We start from the raw sequence: 25,857 nt of genomic DNA on the forward strand, positions 1-25,857 counted from the left end.
TGAACTCTACCCTCATATTTTATTAAAAGGGCAAACATCATGAATTAACCCAGCTGTTTACTTGAATTATACAAAAGTAACATGATTCAATATGAAAATAAGAAACTGTCTACAAATCTCCGACAGTAATAAATCGCAATATACAATGCATACAGGAGTCATACAGAGCAACAAACTCTTGTACAAAACAAAAATATTTTAATACCTTTAAAATCCAAATTTTTTTTCATTGAAATCATTCATGAAAAAAGATTCTCCAGTCAGAATTCACACCTCAATTAGTCAAGCATCAGGGAAGCTACATTACAGCTATTTACTATACAAAGAGACGACCTTGCTGGTTCCCCAGTCACTGTGTTGTCATGTCTGGGTGATGGGTGGTGGCTTCAGAACCAGCTGCTTCTCTCCCGTCTCTTTATACTCCCAGTTCCAACTTTCTTGAAATCATGAAAATTGAATCTGTTGAACACCAGAAATCTAGAAAAGAGAAATTATTTTTTAAAATAATCTCCTTTTGTAGCATATCTTGTTTATGAAATGATTTTATTCTTTTTAAAAATTTATTCATTTTCCCCAAAAGAATCAATCAATAAAATACACAATTTTAGAAACAGTCTTTACCTGTTGATATGATGTTGTATAAACCATAACATTTTGTTGCTGGCCATCTGTGGTTATTAAACCGGCTGGTAATTGATTAGCTAGAAAACAAAACACATTTTTAAGGCACAATTTTAAAGTCGTTTTTCTAGTCACAGTTCAAGCTCAAAAGCTCCCCAAGTTCTATTTCCAATCCTGTCACTGGTTAGCTGTGTGACTTTCAATAAAGAAATTAATGCCTGATTTGAGACACAACCCTGCTTTCTTCTTTTATCAAATAAGGCTAATCTAACAACTCATAGTAAGCATCTACGATATACCACGTGCCAGACACTTCTTAGAACTGGGCAGAAAGACAAAAATGAAAGGGCCTGTCCTCAGACTGCTGCTGAAGACAGACTTCCCTAAGACAGTCTCTTAGGGAAGACAACATGTACACGCCAGGGAATATAAGCTTCTTGAGGGCAGGCCTAGGTTCTGAAGCCACCACCCAATGCCCAGACATGACAACACAGTGCATGGAGAACCAGAAAGGTCATCTCTTTGTATAGTAAATATATATGTGTCTCACACACACACACACACACACACACACACACACACACACACACACACATGAACCTATCACCTCTTAATCAAATACTATTGCCATTAGAATAAAGATGCTTAATCTGAGGTCTCTAAACATATTTCTAAAAATACTTTGATAGCAGACAGCTAGATGGCTCAGTGGATTGAGAACCAGACCTGGAGTTGGGAGGTCTTGGGTTTATATCTGGCCTCAGACACTCCCCAGCTGTGTGACCCTGGGCAAGTCACTTAACCCCTATTACCTAGTCCTTCTGTTTTTCTGTCTTGAACCAATATACAGTATTAATTCTAAGACAGAAGATATGGGTTTAAAAAAATATACCAACACACACACACACACACAAATGCATTTTTGATAACTATTTCAATATAACGGATTCCTGTATAACCCTATGGACTTTATTTTATACATTTAAAAATCATGACCAAAAAAGTTAATCTCTGCTCTAGAATGGGGGTGATGTTTAAGAAAATGCCTTTGGCGGTAAATTGAAATCCCTGGAGAGGAAGACTTGGGATGGGAAGGCCAAGTAGGAGAAAGTACTACAGCAATCACGTGAGAGACTTGTCTGGAGCAGAGAGAAGGGGATGCATGCTGGAGATGGTAAGGATATGAAATCAACAAGATGTGGCAAGTGCCTGGATCCAGGGGGGGGGGGGGGGGGGGACGGACGGACTCAGAGCTAAAAAGATCCTGGGAAGAACAGCCATGACCAGGCAGACATGAAGAGCTTGCTTTGGTTTCTGTTTAAGCTTGGGATGTCCAGTTCAAAATGTCCAATGGGCTTTTGGAGATGTGAGGCTGGAGCCATGTCAGGAGTGAGATTAAAGATGTACATTAAATCCATGAGAAAGGAAGAAGCTGCCAAGAGAAAGAGGAAGGCCCAGAACAGAATCTGAAGAGCTAGAGGGCATATACAGGATGACCCAGAAAGGAGGCTGAGGAGTCAACAGAGGTAAAGGGGAGAACAAGAGAGAAGTACCATGAAAACTGAGAGCAGAGAATATAATTGGGAAGAATACAGGAGGAACTCCACAGAGAACTGAGAAAAGGCCATTGACGTGGGGATTAAAAGACCATTCTTATCTCTGGAGAGAATAGTTTCAGGAGGAAAGGTGGCCAGTAATAAAAAAAACAGACATTTACTTTACAAACATTTAAGTACTGATAAATAAGCAGGATTTTTTTTTCTTTCATTCTAAGGAAATGATGATCCTAGTTTTTGGAGGGTGGAAAGTTTTTCTCCTTACATTTTTCTTCAAGAAAAAACCACTCATTTCACACTACTGCGGTCCAGCTTCAAAGTACCACATATTCCTATTCCCAGGTTCACTCATTCAGGATACACAATCCAAGGTATATTTGGGAAAAATTAGCAATGTGGCATATTTATAACAAAGAGTCTTGCATAACAGACTTTAAAATATGTAAAATGTGCTCCTAAATCAGACATATGATGGGCATGTTAAAATATCTCAATTCCATTTACTCTGTTCAAAATACAAGGGATAATGAAGTGAACCTTAAATATTCTAGCAAAGTGAGATCAAGAGCAGGGGTTTTTAGCCTTTCTGATGTCAAAGGCTCTTTGGCAAACTGGGAAAGTCTGATAAATCCTTCCCAGAATGTTATTAAGTGCCTAAAATAAAATATATTAAGATTACAAAGGAAGAGAATAATTACGTTGCAATTCAGTTAACCAAAAAAAAATTTTTTTTTAAGTTGAAAAAGCAAGTTCTTAGCCCCAGGTTAAAAATCCCTGGGTGAGGGTCTTCCTCCACAGTACTAGCATATGAAATGCCAGGTTACAGTTAGTCATCATAAAAAAGAATATTCCCTATCAATACCCTTCTTAAGGTTTCCTCAAAGACATAGGTATACATATTGCACTGATTCTGAGTAAGTCTATAAGAGAACATGCTTTCATAATGATTGGGTTCCATTCATTTCTGTGTAAACAAGAGCCAACACACTTCCTATCATCTTGAGAGCCGGACTCAGATGACTGCCATAAGATCCAGCCCTGAAGACTTACTAAAAGCTTCTTCGGTGAGCTCCTCACTCAGTCCGTCTGTTGTCGTAACTGCTCCCCCAATGCCCTTCTCTCCTTTCATTGCCTGGTGGGGGAAAAGTCAAATGTTAATTCATAAAGAAAAGATCCTTTCCAAAGAGATGCCTCCTCTGACTTCTTTCCCAAGACTAGGGCCTTGGTGCCTTCCCCAGTATAGACCATGTTAAAATTTCCTAATAATGGAGTCTAATGAAAGCCATTTTTGACATAAGCACATTATCATTACAAGATCATCCTGGCCATGCTTTTTTTAGCATTATCAGTTACTTCTGAAAAAGACATTATTTAACTTCTAGGTCAGAACACAAATATCAACTTAATTCAATAATGAGGAAACTCCTTAAGTCACAATTTCACATTCTAAACAGAAGGCCAACCAATAGATCCAGCTCTAAGTAATCTTCCAGGTTTGAAGATTTGATGATCCTCATGTTGTGAAAAACTGTTGCATGTAGAATACATTTTTTTCTCTTTATATTTAATAAACAATGACCAGTTAAACTGCCTAAGAATTAGCATCATCAAAGTTATCAGTGATTTCTATCCAAAAAAGGTAACACAGATCCTGGAACTAGAGAGGAAGATGGGTGTTTCTGTCAAGCAGGATTGATGAAGATGGCTGGAAGTCCCACAGGATGAGAAGGTTGTGAGCAGGCTATGAGTTGCATTTTGAGGCCAATAACAGTCCCTAGGACACACTGGCTCCTGGCCACCTTCTTCAAGGTGAATGGACTAAGGAGAAAGCCAAGAGGCTGGTTATGTTAGAGCATACATTTGGTTTTTTCCCCTTCTAAATTTTTAAAGTTAGATTAATTTTGGAAGCACAGTGGAGGCTGGGGTAGGGAGGATTCTGGGTTCAAATCTGGATTTGGACATTTTTTAGCTGTTTGACCCTGGGGGCAAGCTACTTATCCCCAATTGCCTAGCCCTTGCCACTCTTCTAAGAACTGAAATTAAGAATGTAAGGGTTTAAGTAATATTAATTTTAACTTCCAGGGACACATACCAGTATCCAAAACAAGAGACATGAGCAAATTAAACAATCTTAAGCCACAAAGATTGCTAATAATAATTTCTCTTCTCTCAAATCCAAGCCACCTACTCCTCACTGTGAAGGTACACCAAAGCTTGCAGCAACCAAAGATCTTTCCGTATTTTCTGAGAATTAATTAATTAGGTTATTTTGCAGCTACAGTTTGTCAATATTGGCATTTTTCACTTTTTAGGGGTGTGATTTGGTGCAACTGATGCTGTTTCTTTGTAGACTGAAATGTTCTCAAAACACCTGACTCCTTGCTCCCCTCTAAGAGCTGCTGCAATATCTCTAACAGTCACTCACGTGTGCCCTCTTCAATGGCTACAACTTTTGCATGTATCTATTCTTTAAAAACCACAGAATTTTTAATGCAACCAAAAAAGCAAACATTTATAACATATGGCACTCAATGGACAGAGCTAATCCTGCTCAGCCTGGCTCCATCTGGTCAAGGTCAGAAGCTCTGAGTCAGTCAAGTGCACATTTGCCTAAACATGCTGTCCTAAAATGAAACCTCATTGAATCTCAGTTCATACACCCCACACCAAGGCTAGCCCAGAGAAGGCCACGTGGCTTACACAAGACCCTACTATGTACTAGGCATTGCTGTCTGGCCATGTGGCTCTAAATTGGGCATTCCCCCCATGCCTCACACTGTTAATAACCTTCTGGGTAAAAGGTAGATACCCACTGCTGAAGCTCTGAAAGCACGATCATTCTAAGGCATTTCTAAAAGGGAGGACACCACCACCGTATCATTGGCAGCACAACAGAGCATGCTTTTCCTAGCCTGGCTGCATTTTTCCTGAATTTTGTCTTTTTATCCTTGTAAATCTGACAGATGCCAAACAGATCTGAGTTGTTTTAATCTCTGTTTGTCTGATTTAATAAGGTTTTTTTGTTGGAGGCTTGCCTGCCCATATCCTTCTCATCACTTATCCTCTGGTGAATGGCTCTTTTAAATTTCCATTCCTTATAAATTCTGCATATGAGGCTGGGGTTGAAAGTACAATGCAGAGATTTCCCCCCTTCCACTCCTTTCATTAACTTGTTTCTTTTCTTCAGAGGAGTTGTACCAACACTTTTAATTTTTAATATAACCAAATATTTAGCTAGAGTAAGTCCTATCCCCTTCACCCTACAAATAACGAAACTGGGCCAAGGAAGTTGAGGGTCTGTCAAAGGCCAAATAGGTAATAAGCATCAGAATAGGAATTTGTACCCAGGTCCTCTGACAAAGTCAATGCTTTTTCCAGCTTACATCCATACTGTTCAAGGTGAGAACATATGCCCTTCTTCATAGTTATGAAAAGCATACATTTTGGGGGCAGCTGGGTGGCTCAGTGGATTGAGAGTCAGGCCTAGAGATGAGAGGTCCTAGGTTCAAATCTGGCCTCAGATACTAACTAGCTGTGTGACCCTAGGTAAGTCACTTAACCTCCATTGCCTAGCCTTCTGCTTTAGAACCAATACATAGTATTGATTCTAAAATAGAAGGTAAGGGTTAAAAAAAAAATCATATATCTTCTTGTCCTCTAGATTTTCTCTGGTATTTATGTGGAATAAGACAATCAAAAGACTAGAAAACATAATTCTAAGTTATTTAATCTACTTGGAATTAGTTGTGGTAGATATGGGTGTGAGATTACAGGTCTGCTTCCATTTTCCACTATATTACCATTCAGTTTTCTCAACAATTTTTATTGAATAAATAATATCTAAATATTTTGTGGTTCCAGATTTATCCCTCACTAGGCTATTGTACATGCAACTAGTTGCAGCTCACTAATTTTAGTTCACTGATCTCATTTTCTATTTGTTATCCAGCATCAGTTTTTTATAATTATTGCTTCATAATATGATTTGAGACAGCACTATAAAGGTAACAAAAGTCCATTTTTTTCTTTTTCATACTCTCTCCCTTATATTCTTCACCTTTTAAAAGTTCTTCTGCATCAATTTTGTAATTATTAATAATTCTACAAAGTAAATTCAGTGAATATTTTTATTATATACCATTAAGTATATATTAGTATAAAGTTATGTTACAATAATATGCATTATGCTAAATCTCTCAAATTATTTAGTTATTATTTTGGTTGTACTTATTTTAAAATCAATTTTATTTATGATTCCTATATTTTATATAAGGTGGGCTAATTTGTAGACATTTATAGTCATGATTTTATATGGTATTTCTGTATCTTTTAAAAATTTTTATTGTTGATATAGAAATTTTATTTTTGGTACTATTATTCTTGCTATTTTGCTGAAGCTATTTATTATTTTATGTCCTTTGTTGTCCTAACCCTCTGAGAAATCTTTGATGAAAAATCAGAGTAAGGCTGTGTCTTTCTTCCTGTTTTTCATATAATCCAAACATCTCACATTTTCTAATATTTAGCCCTTCCAAAGTTATGTGATCTTTGCTTGTTAAAAAAATAGCTTGGGGGCAGCTGGGTAGCTCAATGGATTGAGAACTAGGCCTAGAGATGGGAGATCTTTGGTTCAAATCTGGCCTCAGACACTTCCCTCACTTAACGCCTATAGCCCTTACCATTCTCTTCTGCCTTGGAACCCAAGATGGAAGGTAAGGGTTAAAAAAAAAAAAAAGCTTTTCAAACCTTGTTTCAGATGTTGCTTTGTTGCACCCTGGTTTCTGTCACCCTATTTTCAACATAATTTGTTTGATCCCCAACTTCTACTAAATTTATGATCACTTTCTCCATCATGCCTTTCTGTTGCCAATTTGTCTCATCCCATTTTTAATAATGCAAATCTCTCCTAGCAAACATGATGCCTCTCTGAACAGATCTCTTCTTTCCAGGTCTCTTCCCTCATTTCATTTTTTTAAACCCTTATCTTCTATGCTAGAATCAATACTAAATATTGGTTCCAAGGCAAACAAGCAGAAAGAACTAGGCAATTGTGGTTAAATGACTTCTCTAGGGTCACACATAGCTAAAAAGTATCTGAGGTCAAATTTACACTCAGGACTTTCCATCTCCGGATCTGGCTCTCTATTCACTAAGTCACCTATCTGTCTCTCTTTCATTTCTTTTAAGGCATAAAAGAAAATCTGGCTGCTGCTGTCTTAGGCTAAATTCAGCTACATTTCTGTCATCTTTTCTGTCTGTTATTATCTTTAATTCTCCCTGTCATCTGATAGGCACTATACCTAGAGAAGTTTTCACATAGAAGATAGTATTTCAAGAAGATACTAAGATACTACTCTCTTAAGGGAGACCTAAAGTATCCAACTCCATCTCTGGAGTTGCAGAAATATCTCTGAGTCAGGCTTCTTCTCGATTGTGTGCTGTTAACAAAAACTACTCAAACAGAGGATGAGTAACACAAAAACTCAATTTGAAAGGGAGACCCATATCTAGGTTACAACTTCCCTTCACCCTTTTCCATATGTAGCCATCACAGAAAGAAATGAATGACCAGAGGCTGCTGCTGAAACTGTTTGATACAGCTCAAGCCAGAACAGGTGAACAAAATAAAAAGTAATGAAAAGACCATATCTAACAAATGCTATGTATACTTCCAAGTAAGCAAATTGGACTTTTAGATAATAGAAAAGTGCTTTCCTTGATAGTAACATTTACCCACCTCTCGGAATTTCTGCAGGTAAAGCTTCAAAGGTTCCACATAGCTGTCAAAACCCAAAGTTGACATTGCAAAGAGAATGTCCTCTCCATTGATGGTCTTCCTCTTTTCCTGATGACACCTTTCACTGGCTTCAGAGGTGATAAAACTGATGAATTCACTAACACACTCCTGGACGCACTCCTTAGCATCCTTAGCAATCTAAAGAGAAATACAGAGTAAATCAAGGGATACATCCTTCACACTTCCCTTGCAACTTGCAAAAATAAAAGACTATATAGTAAGGAACACACATTATTCAAATTAGAGCAAATGCCTCTAATCACTTTGAATTAAATTTTATTAAGAACAACACAGGGTATATAGAAAGGTGGCTCAGTGGATAGTCAGGCCTAGAGCTGGGAGATCCTGGATTCAAATCTGACTTCAGATACTTCCTAGTTGTATAACCCCAGGCAAGTCACTTCACTCCAGTTGTCTAACCCTGACTGCTCTTCTGTCTTAGCATTGATATTAAGAATTAAATCAAAAATTAAAAATTGATATTAAGAGAATTTAAATTTAATTAAAAAAAAAAAGAATACTTGCTCTGGAGCCAGAAGGCAATCAGAGATCATTTAATGGTTCAATTCCCTTCATCTGACACATGAGCAAAACATTTCAGAAAACATATATGATTTTGTCCCAAGTCTCCCAGGTAACAGGCACCAGAGATGGGGTCAGAATCCAGATCCTCTGACACTAGAGTCCATGTACTCTCATTCCTTTCTGCTGATACCATGGCTGCTGCCCAGCACAAGGGAAATATTTCCTTGTGCCAATACACAGATAAGAGTTAGATCTGGGGTTTCTGAATGTAAAACAAAACAAAAAGAGCCCTCCTCCTTCACTTCTTCCACCATATACGTACACACTCCAATTTAAAAAACAACCCGCCCCCCCAAACCACTTTCATCATGAGGAAAAAGAGCTGGAGTCACTTCATGACCTGTCTAAACAGGCATTTTTCTTTCTTTTCAGGGCTCAACTAGTGAAGTTTTACTGAACTGAAGGAAACACTTTAAGAAAGCAAAATTTTCTGGGTGGATAAGGGACAACAAAAGGCAAGGTGATGGTTGGGAACAGAGAGCTGAGCTTGATGAAATTCCCCCAGGAAGCCCTGGGCTCGTGTGGCCTCATCTTACCAAGACAGAACTCAAGGTGTTCTTGAAGCACCCCAATATGACCACAAATGATGCTAACAACTCTTACCCAAATGAAGCTTTTTCAAATGTCACCTTGTTAGAAGACTGAGGGTTTCTCCTCAATAAAGTAAATAAGCATTGCATAAACACAGACTTGGCAAGAAAAAATTCCTGGAAAAATGGAGGGTAGGGGGTGCTGAAAAGTGAACCATAAACCAAAGGCAGGAACTGCCTGAGTTTCCCCCCCACTGAATGTAGCAACCAAGGTTCTTCAAAACTGCCTGGACCCCTCTGACTGTAGCTGTTAGCCAGCAGGCTTCCAGTTATCTTCAAGTAGCTTTCTTTAAGCAAAAGAGACATTTTCTTTCCATTAGGACCTACAACCACAGGCTTCATGCTCCAATTTTAAACAGGAGACCTTCTTTGAAATTAATTTTACATAAAAAATTATTAATTTCACACAAAAGCAGCAGCAGAGCAAAATTATTGAACCATACTGAGTCAAGCAACAGGATAAAAAAAAAAGTATGGTGGTACTATGTTCAGGGAAATAAGCTTTTCTAGGAAGAAAACTCAGTTTAAAGAAATTCTTGCTAGTGTCATTAATGAGTGAGACATCTTCAAGTTTAGTCCTGTACAATGCAGAAGTAGGTGTATATATATACACCATAAAGTCTGTAGAACGGAGTCATTGAAGTAACAACACACTTGTTATATACTCCAGATATTCAAATTATATGAAGCCTTCATATTTTCAACTATTTTTTAGAATACTTATCTCAAAAACAAAACAAAAAGGCTTTAAATAATTGGTTTTTAAAAATCTTTTGCAATACTTTGAACCAAAGGAATTTAAGGGAAAACAGAATATAAAGTAAAATAGAATAAAGTAAAAAATATTGGGTTGTTTCAGGGAGACCATGAAATCCCAGCTTTAAAAAACTTCGGTTCAGTGAAAAGCTGAGTAATAAAAACAAATGACTTAATGCTCCAACAAGAAAGAGGGCACCTAATTGGTTCAGTGGATAGAAAGCCAGGCCTGGAGGTGGGAGGTAGTGGGTTCAAACATGACCCTCGAAGCAAAAACCCACCTACTAGCTTGTAGCTAATTTGTTGTAGAATTAAAGGGCCAATAGAGTCTCTTGCCACACTTACCTTTCCTGTCTGAGGTATGGCATTCTTCATTATCCTCGCCACGTTTGCAATTGGGAGATAGATATCTTGTTCTCTAAAGCTCTCTTTTGAACCATTTGTGTCTTCATGATCATTCATACTGTCTTCTGTATCTAAAGAAATAATTTAGAGCCAAAGGTCACTTCATTGTCTGTTACCTATAACTTTAGTTTCAGATTCAGAAGAAGAGATTTGTTGAAAGGTTCCAAAAGTAAAATCAGGAACTCTGATGGCTCAGTTTTTAATCCATGGCATATAAGGTTCAAGATAAGGAGACACGCCTTTAATTTTCTTAGCCCTAATGTTACCAATTAATAAAGCCCAAGGATATGTTGGCAGTTACCTATTTGATATTTGTAACACTCTAAGTCTGAATAGGACTTTAAACAGTTTCTGCTAATCAGCTAAAAACTTAAGTATCTAACTAGGTTCATTAGCCTCTGCCTCCTTCCACTATATCTCTGCCCACTCCAAGACTACCCACCCTCAATCCTCAAAATCCCTAATGAAGTACTCTCTCCTCATACCATTTGGCAGCAATTTCTCTCTCTCTCTTTCTCGCTCTCAAAACTCTGAAATGTCATTGTGCCTACTGGCCATACCAATTATAGAGTAGACAGAATAATACTTGCATTGTCTACCTCACTAGGCTGTCATGAGGGAAGTGCTTTATGAACTGCAATACATTGTATAAATTTGAGTTATCATCATTAATCCCTTGGACTGGACTGGTCATTAAAGTGCATCTCCCCTCCCTGCTTGGATCGTACGGTTCAGAGGGGCAAGGATGTTGAAGCCACTTCTGCCTTTACATACGTGTTCAGTTCATGTTTTTGGAAAGGGTTGGTTAGCTAATGTTACATGTGGATTATTGCATCAAAAGGATTTGGACATTAAAACTAACAGATTAGGAACTTCTGTCTTAAGATCAGATATCAGATTTAACAATAATAATGCAGGACGACAATTGCCTTAGATGTTAGTGATTCAGTCTTCTGGCTTTTCTCAAAGTACCATCCTGTCTTGAGGACAGAATATGAATTTAAAAACAATAAGATGGTTAACAATTTTCTATTTTAAAGAAGATACATAAGCCTGAAAGAAAGGATATTCCATTGGGTTCTTGAATTCTCCCCAGTAACAGATAAACAAGCTTCTTAGGGGCAGGGGCTCTTTTATCATTTTTGTATCCTTGGTTCTCAACAATTTTTAACAGAATAGAGGAAACTGTTTAGGATTTAAAGTCCTACTCAGACTTGAAGGAGTCTGTTACAAATACTAAATTGGCATTAGCCAGGAAGACGGGGGTGGGACAACACAGTGTTAATGATAGGGAGCTGACACTGTTGAACCAGCCGTTTTCTTACCATCATGAGGCTGTATCACATAGTGGCTGCTGCCAATGTAGTCTGCTGAAATTCCTAGTTGTGATGCATCTGTGGTTGAACTATCTCCATCCATCTAGTTCAAGAAAGCAACAACAAAAACCCTGTCAATATTCAACAATAAGAGATTCTACTTTCCAATGTACAAGGGAGGGAACAGTACTCTTAAACCATCATGAGAGTGGTTACCTGGACTTGTTGGTAGATTTAAGTTGAACAAAACAGAAATATTTGTGCTTTACCACCAGGAGGTACTAATTTATTTATTTTTACCACTAGAGACTTCCCTATTCTGGAAAATAATTGTTGGGAATGAAATCAGAATTAAAATTAATCCCAATCTAATCCTTCATCTTGCTTGCCTGCTTCAGTCCCCTCTGGCTCCCTCTGCAATGTGAACATTCCACTAAGTTGATGTACTTGTAGGCATAGCTGAGGCAGCTACATGGTGCCCATAAACAGGAGCTCTGCACTTGGGAGTCAGGACAGTCTGCGTTCAAATATATAGCTTCAGAGACTTACCTACCAGCAGTGTGGCAAGTCCACCTGCCTCAGTTTCTTTAGTCATAAAATAGAGATAATAACAGCACCAGCCTCCACTTAATTATGTCTGTTCCTTTCCCTACCTCTAACAGCCTAACAAAGACAATGCATGATTGATTCCCTTTTGTGTGGAGAAGCCTCCATGCCCTTGTAGGCTTCCAAGGGCTAAAACAGGCAATCATTAGCAGCAGATTTCTGTCACTCAGATCTAACAATGTCAGTAAGCACCTACTTTTTAAATCCTTATTCTATCTTAGACCCAATACTAAATATTGGTTCCAAAGCAGAACAGTTAAGGACTAAGCAATGGGGGTGGGGGGGTGGAGTGGTGTTAAGTGAATTGCCCAGGGTCACATAAGCTAGCAAGTGTCTGAGGCCACATTTGAACCTAGAACCTCCTGTATCCAAGCCTGGCTCTCTTTCAACTGAATCACCTAGCTGCCTCAAAATTTTTAAAAGTAGATTTTCATTGATAGCTTTTGTTTTTACATCACCAACATTTAGCAATGTATGCTTCCCCTTCTCTCCATCTAGAGTAATACAGCTAGGCCAGATTCAAACCTAAGTCCTCTTGACTCCAGGCCTGGTACTCTATCTACTGAGGTCCCCCAGCTGCCCCTAAGCTGCTTTTAATTTCTTACCCCCTGGGTGACATCTGGCACAATCAGGCAGCTAAGTAGGAATTTAGTGAAGGACAATATCAATATCTAAAACTTCACTCAGAAATAAATACAAGATTTTTACAGAAGCAAGGACTTGTGAGCCATGAATAGGCTCTCTACATTTTGCTAAGGGTGTTCTAGATCAGCAGAACCAAGCTCTAAGATTCTTAAGGACAAGAACTGTATCTGATTTGTCTCTGTATAGCTTTGAATTTTCTCCAGAACCTTATATAGAACAAATGTTTATTGAAGGAATTGTAATCAGGAGAAATGTCCAAAAGCATAGGAAAAAAATCAAGAGAATGCATCAAATGTTTGGAAAAGGGACAAAATTGGGAAAATGCTTCAAGCAGAGAGGCTAAAGAGTCACAATATTATCTCAATATCTCCCGAGAACCACAAGGATCAGAGGGTAATTTATTGGCTTCTATTCCCTGGGAGGCAAAGGCTAGCTAATGGAATGAAGGACCAGAAAGCAGACTATTTGTAGAGATCACAGGAAACTGAATAGACCAGGCTATTTCCACTCCACCTTTGAATACTGCCCAACCCTATTATCAGTATTTCCTGAATAGATAGTTGGATAGTATAATTTCACAGAAAAAAAAAAAACAAAAACACCATCAAGAAAACTGACAGAAACCTTTAAAAGGACCTAGTTCAAACCCATCATTTCAGAAGAGTCCTAGAAAGGTTAAATGACTTATTTCAGGATAGCAGAGCCAGAATTCAACCCCAATACTCACTCTACTATAAAACACTGCCTGTAGTAAAAAGAGAAAAAAGAAACAGAAAATACCCCATAGCCTACAAAGAAGAAAATAGCTGCTGCAGAGACAAATCTATTAAAAAGAGAGAAGTCTGTTTAATTGGTTTTAGGCTAATGACCTCAGTTAGAAAGATTAAACTTCCCAGTCTGGTGCAAAGGAAGAGGATAAGAAAACACCTTAAATTCACCAACAAGAGATACCCTTAGTATAAGTCAACAAACACATATTGCCCACCATAGTCACAATTGCTCTAGCAAAAATTCATTGTATTTTCTTGTATTTTTAAAGCTTTGTACTTTCATTGGCTCACCTTTTATTTTTAACCCTTACTTTCTTAGTAACAACTGGCAAAAAAAAAAACACAAGACTAAGGAGACAAGTGCAAGGGCTAGGCAAAGTTAAATGACTTGCCCAGGGCCACACAGCTAGGAAGCAAATGGAGCCAAATTTGAACTCGGGAACTTCCAACTCCTATACCCCCATTCAGCTGCTTAAAGAAATAATATTTAGTGCATTAGGTTTCTATGATAATTAATCAGCAAGTCTGGAAAATACCTTCACCTTGTTAAAAGGCACTTTAAAAAGGCATTTAAAAGTTAAACAAATCACTAATAGTTCAGATCTAACTCCTTCACACTAGCACACTGTAGGGTCCTAAACAAATCACTTAATTTTCAAAGGTATCAAAGAATCATAGACTTAGAACCTAAAAGGGACCTATGGGGTTATCAATTCGTACAAGTCTTTTTACAAATGAAGAAACTGAGGCCTAGAGACATGAAAGATTTGGCCAAAGTCCATACAAGTAGTTAAGTGGCAGAACCAGGATTTGAATCCAGATCCTGACGTGCAAGCTCATCTAATTTTAATCATAACACACCATTATCTGTCTGGCTTTTTCTGGTTTCAATTTATCAGAAACATCACCTTGAGGAAATGACACAAAAGTAAAAAACCTTAGAAACTAAAGTATTGATGCTTTGGGTCATGTCTAACAAACATAAATAACACAATAATATGATACATACAATTACATTCAAAAGCTATGGGCAGAACAACTGGGTTTCCCAGTGGTTAGAGAGCCAGGTCTAGAGTCAGGAGGACCTGGGTTCAAATTTGGCCTCAGACATTTTCTACTTGTGTGACCTTGGGCAAGTCACTTAACCCCATTTGCCTAGCCCTTCTACTTCTGTCTTAGAATGTTACTAAGACAGAACATAAGGTATAAAAAATTTTTTTAATAAATTAAAGTTATGTGCATCAAAATATTAAACTGGTTTTATAGGAGCCAAAGAAAGGATGACAAGTTACTTTTTTGTAACCCTGCAGTTTTGCTTATTTCTCTCATGTTTCATTAAATACATATTCTTTAATGGAAGGAGGGTTGGGGTGGTAGCAGCTAGGTGGCTGGGTGAATGGAGGGTCAGGCATAGAGACAGGAAGTCCTAATTTCAAATCGGGCCTCAGACACTTCCTAGCTGTGTGACCCTGGGCAAGTCATTTAAACCCAATTGCTAGCTCTTACTGCTTTTCTGCCTTGGAATCAATACATAGTATCAATTTTAAGTCAGAAGGTAAGGGTTTAAAAAAAAAGAAAGTAAGTAACTTTAGGTTCTATAGTACTTTATTGACACCTTTCCAAAGGCTATGTAAATGAGATGATTTTATATTTCAATTATTTGCAGAACAAGTGACCTGGGTTTCAGAACTATATCTACTACCAAGGGTTGACACTGTTAACTCAAAATGTGAGGCAACCCTGCTAATTCTAAGTGCTTGATTGAAGGTATAATCAAAGATAAATTAATGGGGGCAGAGCCAAGAGAGTGGAGAAGGTACACATGCACAAACCCAAATTACCTTCCAAAAAACTATGAGATAACACCTCAAAACAAATTCTGGAGCAGTATAACCCACAAAAAGACAAGGTGAAGCAATTTTTTGGCCCCAAACAACTTAGAAAGCTAGTAGGAGGGATCTAGTGCACCAGGGTAGAAGTGGAGCACAGTATGTCAGGAGAGGACCCACCCACCCCAGCAACAAGGCCTTGGGTGCAGCTGAAATAGCAACAAAGGCTTCTAGAGCTCTCAGCCACAGGTGGTAAGTAAGGGTGGTTCAGACAACTGCTCAGAAGGAGATTATGGGGGTCCCTTTGCTGGCTCTGGCACAAGACTCTTGCTGTACTGCCCAACCGAACCAGGTCGAAGACTGGGGGCACAATCTCAGGGGAAAGAGGGGCACTAGCAGATACCAGTGCTTCTGGACACAGGGGAGGAGAGCCTAGTCACAGTTCCATAAGGGAAAAGAGTGCTTGGACTTACAGACCAGAACACAGACCAGGAAAGCATTAAACACACCTCTCCTTACATCTGACCACCTTGGATGAACTGAAGGCAGATAGATCCCCAGAGCCAGTTCTGAAAGTAGCTGCACAAAGAAATCGAAGCTTGTAACAATGCTTCCTTCACCACAATTACAGAGCCCAACTTAAACAGTTTTTTTTTTAATTAAAAAAAAGGCTGGAAAATGAGCAAACAACAAAAAAGGAAATTCAATATAGAAAGTTATTTTGGTGACAGAAAAGACCAAAATGCAAACTCTGAAGAAAGCAAAGTCAATACAACTACATCCTAAGCCTCCAAGAAAATACTAATTGCTCTCAGATCCAAAAAGAATTAATGGAGGAGCTCAAAAAGAATTTTTAAAAATCAGAGGCAAAAAATCGGGAAAAGAAATGAGAGTGGTATAGTGAGAGCATAAAAAAAAATTAAAGCTTAGTAAAGGAAGCACAAAAAAATTCTGAAGAAATTAATGCCTTAAAAAAAAAAAGAATAGGGCAGTTGATAAGAGACACAAAAATCCAACGAAGAGAAGAATTTCTTAAAAAGCAGAATTGGCCAAATGGAAAAAAAGGTACAAAAGCTCACTTAAGAAAATCATGTCTCCTAAATAAGATTTGGGCAAGTGGAAGCTAATGACCCATGAGACATCAAGAAACAATCAAAGTCAAAAGAAGAAAAAAAGAAAATGTGAAATATCTCATCAGAGAAACAAGTGATATAAAAAAGAAATCTAAGAGAGATAATCTAAGAATTATTGAACAACCATTGAAACTCATGATAAAAAAAAAAGAGCTTAAACACCATCTTTCAATAAATTATAAAGGAAAACCTCCCTGATATTCTAGAACCAGAGAAGAAATTGTAAGAATCCACTGATCACTTCCTGAGACTCCAAAAAGATAACTTACTAGGAATATTATAGCTAAATTCCAGAACTCCCAGGTCAAGAGGAAAATATTGCAAGCAGCCAAAAAGAAATCAAATATCATGGAGCTACAGTCAGGATAATACAAGAGTTATCAGCTTCTACATTAAAGGATCAGAGGGCCTGGAATATGATATTACAGAGGGCAAAAAAGCTAGGACTTCAACCATTAATGACTAAACCTGCAAAACTAAGCAAACTCCTTCAGAAGGAAAAAAAATGGGTATTCCATGAAATAGAGGACTTTCAAACATTCCTGATGAAAAATTAGAACTAAATAGAAATTTGATTGAATCTGAATGCAGACCAAAGCAAACTTTTAAAATTTTTTCTTATTTTTTCCCCTATTTTAGTTTCCTTCCTTCCACCAAAAGATTAAAATGGGAAAGCATTTTACAATATAATTGTACATGTAAAATCCATATGAGATTACTTACCATTTTAATGGGGGTGAGGGGAGAGGAAGGGAGAGAGAATTCAAAACTCAATATTCTTTGAGAAATGTTGTAAACTATTTTTACACATAATTGGGGGAAAATAAAACTTAATAAGACAAATTGGCCTTTAACATAGATAAAAGCCTTATAGATAATAGCAGGAGATATGTGCTATACACAATAAAACATTAATATGAGAAATAATAATATTAGGGATTATGCTACGTCTAGAACCTTATGTCCCCATGAAAATGTTTTCTGATTAATTCTCCTTCACTTCATTATCACCTCCAGCTCCCAGTCATTAAAACAGGGGCGTTTAGCCTTTTTAACCAAAAAAGGCTAAAAGCCCTATGATATAATCTAGTAAGGCCTGAAGGCTCCTTCTCAGAAAAGGGTTTTTTAATGTATAAGATTACAAAGGAAATCAATTATAGTCATCAACATTTTTTAAACCCTTATCTTCAGACTTAGAATCAATTCTGTATATTGGTTCCAAGGCCACAGAGTGATAGGGGCTAGACAATGAAGGTTAAGTGACTTGCCCAGGGTCACTCAGCTAGGAAGTGTCTGAGTCCAGATTTGAACTGAGTCTCTGGGCCTGGTTCTCAATCCACTGAGCCACCTAGCTGCCCCTAACTCATCTACATTTTTTTTAAGTGCCCAGGCCTCAAGTAAGGAAGATTCAAAGGTAGAAGCCTAACAAACATGTGTCCAATTACTCAAAAATTAGATAATTCAAAGTAAGAAATCAGAAGTTAATGGAAAGATTATTCATATAAGTAGGTCTACAATAACTTTTTAAAATATAAAAAAACAGGCTATGTTGAGTCTTACTAAAATTACTTTAAATCATTAAATTGTTCTTAAATCCACTGTAATGATTTTTGCTAAAAATATTACTTGAAATAAACATATTACAAACTAAGACTGAGAAACCTTTTTAGTTTTGTGGTGGCAATATTTGATTTATTACAGAATAACTTGTTTCATTCTAGATTATTTTGTAGCATGATCCCTTGCTGTTAGGAGTCTCTTTCCTTTAGAATGAATATGGAAAACCTGTTCTACATCTCACTTTTAAACCAAGCCCAATACTGTGACATGTTCAACTTTAATCTCATTTAACTATTACTTATTCCTATATCTCTTCTCTCATCCTCTTCAATCATGAAGAAAGAATTACATGAACAATATGGAGATATGTTTTGCATGATCATACCCATATAACCCACATCAAATTGCTTATCATCTTAGGGAGCAGAGAGGGAAAGGACAGAGGGAAACAATTTGGATCTCACAATTTTGGAAAATATTAAAAATTGTTGTTACGTGTAATTGGGAAAAAATAAAGTAGTAAGTAAAAAAACAACAGAAAAATAACTGATTTCTAGTGCTCTTTTAGAGTTTGCCAAATGCCATTCAAAGATTCTTTCTCTGCTAAGGCTCTATTCTTTCTTTCTTCCCACTGTGTGATTCTAGGAAAAAGAACACTAGTCTCAGAGGCAGGCCACCTTCATTTGAAGGTCAGACCTAACAAGGACCATAAGCAAGTAAGTCACTTCGAGGGAATATGAATACTGGGTTGTTGGGAGGACAGCACTTTGTTAAAAACTCAAGTGTTGAATGAACAGAAATTGTTTCCATTTTCTAAGTTCTTCTACTCCTCTAATAATTTCCCCCTTCGACTTGAGGGCTCTCACTCCCTGTCACCACTTGTGATCTCCATCACAACACAAAACTGCTTTAGAAGTTTACTAAGAAGGGGGCAGCTGGGTGGCTCAGTGGATTGAGAGTCAGGCCCAGAGATGGGAGGTCCTGGGTTCAAATGTGACAGACACTTTCTAGCTGTATAACCCTGGGCAAGTCACTTGACCCCCATTGCCTAGCCCTTACTATTCTGCCTTGGAATTAATACATAGACAGAAGGTAAGGGTTAAAGAAAAAAAAAGTAGTTTACCAAGAAATCCTGGCTCTATCCAGTAATCAGTGGACATAGTTCTCATGATCATAGCCTTCTACAATGTCTCCCTGACTTGCCATGAGGCTGCCTTGTACCCCCATTCTCAAGTTCCCTGGTCTAGTGTCTTTCCTCTATTTGTCCCCCTTATATATGGCCATTTCTTCTCTTTTCACATTGACTTTCCTTGGTGAATTCATCCAATTTCATGGCCTCAACCATCCCAAATCTATAATTCCCTCTCCCAATCTAATAAAATGATTATCACTGCAAACTCAACAATCCAAAATTGTAATAAACTTCCCTGTCCTATTTCTGTGAGTTGTACCACCAGCCTTCTACATGAGACCTTTCTGACCAGTCTTTTTCTTTATACTCCACCTTGACATCAAGCTCTTTTTTGTATCCCTTGAAATTTCTCTTGGTTTCAAGGAAGAATTCAAATGAGACAGTAATCAAATGATTGGGATGTGTAAACAAAAGGCATCAAAAGCCTTCCTTCTTCATACCTCTGGATCACATCAAGGCAGCTCTGTGTAATGACAGTCAAGATTATTCCATGTCTTCTAAGCTGGTCTCCCCATTTCTATCCCTTTCTTCTCCAAACCACCTAACTCACTGCTTCAAGGCCCCTTCCTGGAAATACTCATTATGTCACTCAATTGCTCTCCTTTGCCCCTAGTCTGCCATCAGCACTTAGCATTCCCCAGCACAGACCTGTTCTCATGAAGATGTACCCACTAGCTTCCTATCCTTCCCTTCCCACCTTTGCCTATAGTGAATCAGGCTCCAGAGATGCCTGACATCTAGCTAAATCGGAACCATTCTTCTAAACCCAATCCAAGTTCCACCTCTTTCAAATGCTATTTATATTGACTCCTCCACTGGATCTTCTCTTCTCTACATTCCTATCACATTTATAATCAATACCAGAGGCAATATGTGGACACTTCCTAGTTGTGTGACCTTCAGCAAGTCACTTAACCCTGACTGCCTAGCCCTGACCACTCTTCTGCATTGGAACCAATACTTAGTATTGATTCTAAGACAGAAGATAAGAACTTAAAAAATAAAACAATCAGTACCTAGAAGTTTACTATCTAAATTCTTCCCATGTCATAACCTTAGATTTCTCTTCAGACAGTTTGCTACCTCCTCCAGAACAAAAATTATACCACAGGCTGAGATGGGCAGCTAAAAGGGGGTTCAACAAGTACTTTAAAGATCCATTGTGAATCAAATTACCAGTCACCAGTTTATTATATAGACTTTAAGATTTATAGTTTTAAAATAACCCTGTCAAGTAGGTAGCTTAAGTTGTGTACCACTATACTGGAGGTTCATGGAGGTGAAAGTCAAAGTGTGGAAATGGGGATCTGAATCCATATCTCTCGTCATAAATACACCAGTTTGACATTGACAGTCTGTTGCAACTCTGAGGCTCTTAACTAGCAAATAGCCATATAGATTTGCATGAACAACAAAAAAGTCTTTTAGGAACAAAACTTATCTTCACAAATAATGATAGGAACCATGTAGCCAAAGGATGGTGAGCTCAAGGTTAGCTGAGCCTTGAACCAAATACTAACCAAAATTTCTTCAGCATCTATTAATAATGAAAAGCATGCATCCATGCTAAAGATAGACCTTTATTTTTGTTTTGTTTATGACTCTTCCTCAACTGTGCTGCATGTCTAGAACGGTACTAGTCCCCAGAGCAACACTCAAATGCTTGATGAATAAAAACACTTTTAGAAAAAAATTAAAACCCATATAAAAATATGATGCATCACTGTCTCAACAACTCCCTAGATTTTCTTGTGCACACCAGAGGCAAAAGGCAGACAGTGAGAGAGAAATAACACAAAATCACTTAAGAATCTGGAGCAGTAGAAAGATGACCAGCCTCTCTGGGTCTCAGTTTCCTTAAACAAAAAATGAGGTGGTTGGTGTGACCATTTAGCTATTTACAAATAACATTCAAGATGCCTATTCCTCAATATTCTGAGGGTTCTAGTCATTTTCTTTATCCCTTCCAGTGAGACTTCAGCTCAAGAAGACTTAAAAAGGGAAAACTTTTTAAATCTCAGGATATGGAGTCTTGAAGTTAAATAAAATCCTATTGATGGGATGATCATGTTGCTCGAAGAATAAAACAAAATAACAGAAAATTGAGCTAAAATTAAGTAGCACTTTACTATACTCTGGAGAGAAATGATCTAACTAGGCCCTGGATCTCAGCACAAATAGCAGAAAGATTAGAACTGGATCTTCTCCATTTTTTACTTCCTCCAGCCCACTCAAATTTCAAATGTAAGACTAGCTGCAAACCTCCCTCTCACCAATACTGAAGATCTAACCAACACTTCTTGCTGTAAGAGGGAATCCCTCTTTATTTTCTCTAGGAAGTTTAAGTATGTATTCATCAAATCATCGAAAATCAGATGATTTTTCTTTTATCAAATACTCTAACAAAGAGCCTTACAGCAACACATGGCATTCTGAAATGTGCCACATACGCAAAGGCAATTTCCTAATTGCTTATATTATATATCCCTTTTCATAACTAAATAACCAAGAAATATCCCTCTTCAACTACCCCAGCCAGAACACAATGCTCTTTCAGTTGCTTGTCAAAACAATCCCAGGACAAAGACTTTAACACTAGTGGAAAGGGGGCTGAATTTAAAAATCAAAAGACTTGGGTTCAAATGATGACTGGTTCCATTTGCTACCTTGTGACCTTGGGCAAGTTATCTTAGTTCTTCTGGGTCTGTTTCCTCCACTGTAAAATGTATGGGGGTAGATTACATGACCATCAGAAGTCCATACTTGAATAAGCCAAACCAAGTTCACTGGCCTCATGCAGAAGCCTGCATTTTAAAAAGGATATATAAAATCAATGTATATTTTTATTCAACTCTATTTTGTCCTTTTTTAAAAAAGGAAGCTGAGTTCTATCTAAAGGCTTAAAGGAATTCACACATCTGTTTGATGTTATAAGAAATGCAAATTTTTATCTAAGAAAAGCACTTGCCTAACAGACTTCTTTGGCACCCACAACTAAGATTTTGCAACAAGATAATCCTTAAATTAAGGTACAAGAGCTACAGGGAAGGAATAACTGCCTCTTACAGTATTTTGATCAAAGTTTCAGCACCAGGCATAGGCAACAATTTAGCTCATCACTCCTAGATGATTGTTACTTTCCACATTCGAATGCTGATCATATCCCAGTGTTGAGGGGCTAGACTTTAAACAGAATTTGCATTCTGAAAATTTCTGAGAATATTATTATTGTCTGCTGGGCTTCTGGGTCTGCCCCCCCCATTTTTTTTTTAATTTAAAGGGCTAGATGCTGCCTGATCCTCTTGTAGAAACTCTTTTTCTTCCAACAATACTTACTTGAAAGTACCACTTATAGATACTACAAAATGTACTGTTCTCTCTCACCCAGAGCCCCAAATACAAGTCTACTTCTTTGTCAGTTTCACACACTTTGGGACCACAGCAGGGGAACTACATCCAGAATTTCTTCCCAATGACTTTTCTCCATAACAAATGGAGAGAGGGAACCAAACAACATATACATACATGTCCACAAAAAAAGATCCCCAACATGAGGATGGCTGAAGAGTAAAGAATTAAAGCAAGACAACTGAAAGATGGGGGGCTAAGAGGAGAATGTAGGGGAAGAGAGAGGGGCAGTCTTCTGACTTTACCAAACTACAAACCAGCCAAAAGCCATCCTTTTAACCCCTCTCCCCTAAACTACTACTTACCTTAGAAGCTGAGGAAAGGGAGAGGAGAGGGAGGGAGAGAAAGGACCAAATTTCCTGCTCCCCTCTATCCAAGGCTTTCCTTTCCCCTTTCTCTGGTACTCTAGGGTTAAGGAGAAAGGCTGTCCAATACCATGGTGCTGGGTGTGGGGAGATCCAAATTCTAATCACAAGCACTTCTATGACTTTGGGCTAGTCTCTAGACCTCTTTGGCCTCCCTTCCTTACCAGTAAAAGGAGGGAGTGGGCCTAGATAGTCTCTATAAATCTATGATCCTCTGCCCCCAATCTCCTTCCCAGAGGATTCTCATCCCCTAAACCCTGGTTGCCCCAATGACCATATCCTGAAGCTCTGAGCAGACTGCACAAACTAAGGCATTCAATAATTGCTTGCTGGATTGGTATGGGAGGTAGAGAAGGCGGTATTGACCCACACCACCCTCTAAAAGAACTCATCCCTTTAAACCCCAGTTTCTCATCAGGTGTTTTTCATCTCAATCTAATAAAGCCGATGGACCCCTTCTCAGAATATGGACCCCTTCTCAGAATAAAGTGTTTAAAGGTGCAAATTAAAATACACAGGATCACAAAAGAAACTAATTATACCAAAATATCAAAGGAATTCCCAAACCCCAGGTTAAAATATCCTCCTTAAAACTATCTGGGGGAGGGGTGGCTCGGGCAGCTGGGTAGCTCAGTGGATTGAGTCAGGCCTAGAGACAGAAGGTCCTAAGTTCAAATTTGACCTCAGGCACTTCCCAGCTGTGTGATCCTGGGCAAGTCACTTAACCCCCATTGCCTAGCCCTTACCACTCTTCTGCCTTGGAGCCAATACACAGTATTGACTCCCAAGACAGAAGGTAAGGGTTTAAAAAAAAAATTTTTTTTAAACTACCTCTCACTACCAGGGGCTAGGATGGGGGTAAGGAAGAATCCTGAACAGAGGAAAATGAGGGAGTGGTTCTTCTCAACAACACCCCAAACCAGAGCACTTATCTTTTAAAATCTGTTCGACAAAAGTACCCCCCCCCCCCATCCTAGAGTAAGGAAAAGTTCTTCTTTTTCTTTGGGTCACAAATCCCTTAAGTAGCCTGGTGAAACTTAGGGGATCTCTCCACAGAATGTTTACAACTACAAATAAAGTCCATAGGATTACAAAGGAAACCAATTATGTAATTTTTTCCCATCCAGTTCACAGATGTCCTGAAATCCTTGAGGGCAACCCAGGTTAAGAACCCCTACCCTGAAGTGTCCATTAAGTGAGAATGCCTTTGCACATAGCACACAGAAAGGAACTGCTCCCTGGAAATTTACCCAAACACCCCAGAAAGCTAATAGTGGGCACTGAATGACCGGAGGCCACATTCAAAAAAGGAGAGGTTTTTCTTCTTCTCCAGCTCCCATCCAGGCATCTCCTCAAACCTCCTCACCCAAGAGGGCAAGGCAGAGTTTTGGGTAGACTGGGGTCAGATACATTTGGGGGTCGGACAGGGGAAGGAACCTGACAAGTTTGCACCCTCGCCCAATTTTACAAGTCTATCTAAACCTAGCCCTCATCCAGGAGGAGGTCAAACAAGAGTCCTGGGTGGAACGGGAGCAGACACATTTGGGGAGGGGGAGACCTGCAGGGGAAGGAAGTTAAAACGCTTGCACCCTCCAATATTACGAATCTACCCAAACCTACTCCTTATCCAAGAGAAAGTCTAGGAGGAGTCCTGAATGGAGAGGGAGCAGACACATTTGGGGAGGGGGAATAGACGGAGGACGGAACTTAAAACACAGTCCACAGACAAGGAAGGTCCTCTTTGGGAAGCAGTCAGAACCCCACCATCACCACCCCACTCCGGCTGTCTCCAACAACCCTTCCCTCCGAACGACCAAACATTGATTAGGCTCTTCTTATGTGCCAGGCACTGTGCCAAGGTTAGGAACAAAAATGCAAGCTGACTGAGCGGTGGGCAAGGAGAGGGGGCAGGCAATGGGGGAGTTCTTTGGGGGGAGAGAAGGGCAGGACCCCCAAAATAACAATCACCACCAGCACCTGGGCCTTCCTCCCTCATCTACTGGGGTCTCGGGGAGAGTGGGTGAGGGGACAGCGCTCATTCCTGACCCTCCCTCCCCAGGCCCCCAAGACGAAGTGTCCGGGCCCAGAACCCCCCACGACCCCTTTCGATAGGGTCCCTCTTACCCGGGAGCACTAAAGAGGAGGAGTCCTCGGCGAAGGAGGGGGGCCCCCGCCCCCCGCGCTCATCCCTTTAAGCCCGGAGGAGACAAAGCGGGGGCCCGGGCCGGGGCCGGGGCCCCCTCCTCTCCCCTCCCCCCACAGGCCGGGGCCAGCGCGGCAGGGGGGGAGGGGTGCCCGCGCCGCCGGGGGCCGGCTCCCCGTTAGAAGGGGGGAGGGGCGCCCCTCCCCCTCCCGCCCCCCCCACCCCCGGCCCGCGCCAGGCTCCGCCGCGGCCGCCAGGCCCCGCCGCCCGGGCCTCGTCGCGGCCGGCACAAAGGGCGGCCCCGGCGCTGTGAGGGGCCCGCGGCGGGCGGACAGCTCATTCGAGCGGCGGCGGAGTGGCTCGAGCCGCGATCATTGGCCGAAGGCAGGCACCAACCTCCGCTGCAGCCCTGGTTGGCTCCCGTCTCCAATCGGCTGTTTGGTTGGACGGAAAATGGCTGCGAAGGAACCAGTCCCAGCGCGGAGCCCCGCTTCCAGGGCCCGGCCTCCCCTCCCGCCGCCGCCGCGCCTCCGCCGCCGCCGCCGCCGCCGCCGCCTCCGCCGCGCCCGCGCCCGCGCTC

The 25,857-nt window shown here is 39.7% G+C and overlaps 1 protein-coding gene across 3 annotated transcripts; it reads right to left on the minus strand.

Moving 5' to 3' along the window:
• On the minus strand, positions 1 to 25,857 carry NFYB (nuclear transcription factor Y subunit beta). Of its 3 annotated transcripts, none has more exons than XM_056798786.1 (7): positions 25,674 to 25,857; positions 11,636 to 11,729; positions 10,251 to 10,381; positions 7,915 to 8,112; positions 3,228 to 3,309; positions 622 to 701; positions 1 to 477 (listed from the first exon to the last, which is right to left on the minus strand). In XM_056798786.1, the coding sequence occupies exons 2-7, from the start codon at positions 11,727 to 11,729 to the stop codon at positions 445 to 447; spliced, it is 618 nt and encodes a 205-aa protein (XP_056654764.1). In that variant the 5' UTR covers positions 25,674 to 25,857; the 3' UTR covers positions 1 to 444. The 3 variants fall into 3 exon arrangements, with proteins under 3 accessions (XP_056654764.1, XP_056654766.1, XP_056654767.1); XM_056798788.1 differs by lacking the exon at positions 25,674 to 25,857 and adding an exon at positions 25,259 to 25,400; XM_056798789.1 differs by lacking the exons at positions 11,636 to 11,729; positions 25,674 to 25,857 and adding an exon at positions 10,796 to 10,846.

This window comes from Monodelphis domestica, chromosome 5, assembly GCF_027887165.1.
Source record: "Monodelphis domestica isolate mMonDom1 chromosome 5, mMonDom1.pri, whole genome shotgun sequence".
In the NCBI taxonomy this organism is placed as follows: Eukaryota; Metazoa; Chordata; class Mammalia; order Didelphimorphia; family Didelphidae; genus Monodelphis; species Monodelphis domestica.

Excerpts from the sequence above, each read along its gene's own strand:
- NFYB (XM_056798786.1), bottom strand. The coding sequence starts at position 11,729 with ATGGATGGAGATAGTTCAACCACAGATGCATCACAACTAGGAATTTCA. Across the intron at positions 10,382-11,635 it reads TGTGATACAGCCTCATGATG|ATACAGAAGACAGTATGAAT; the intron begins GTAAGAAAACGG and ends TTATTTCTTTAG. Across the intron at positions 702-3,227 it reads GCTCACCGAAGAAGCTTTTA|CTAATCAATTACCAGCCGGT; the intron begins GTAAGTCTTCAG and ends TTTGTTTTCTAG.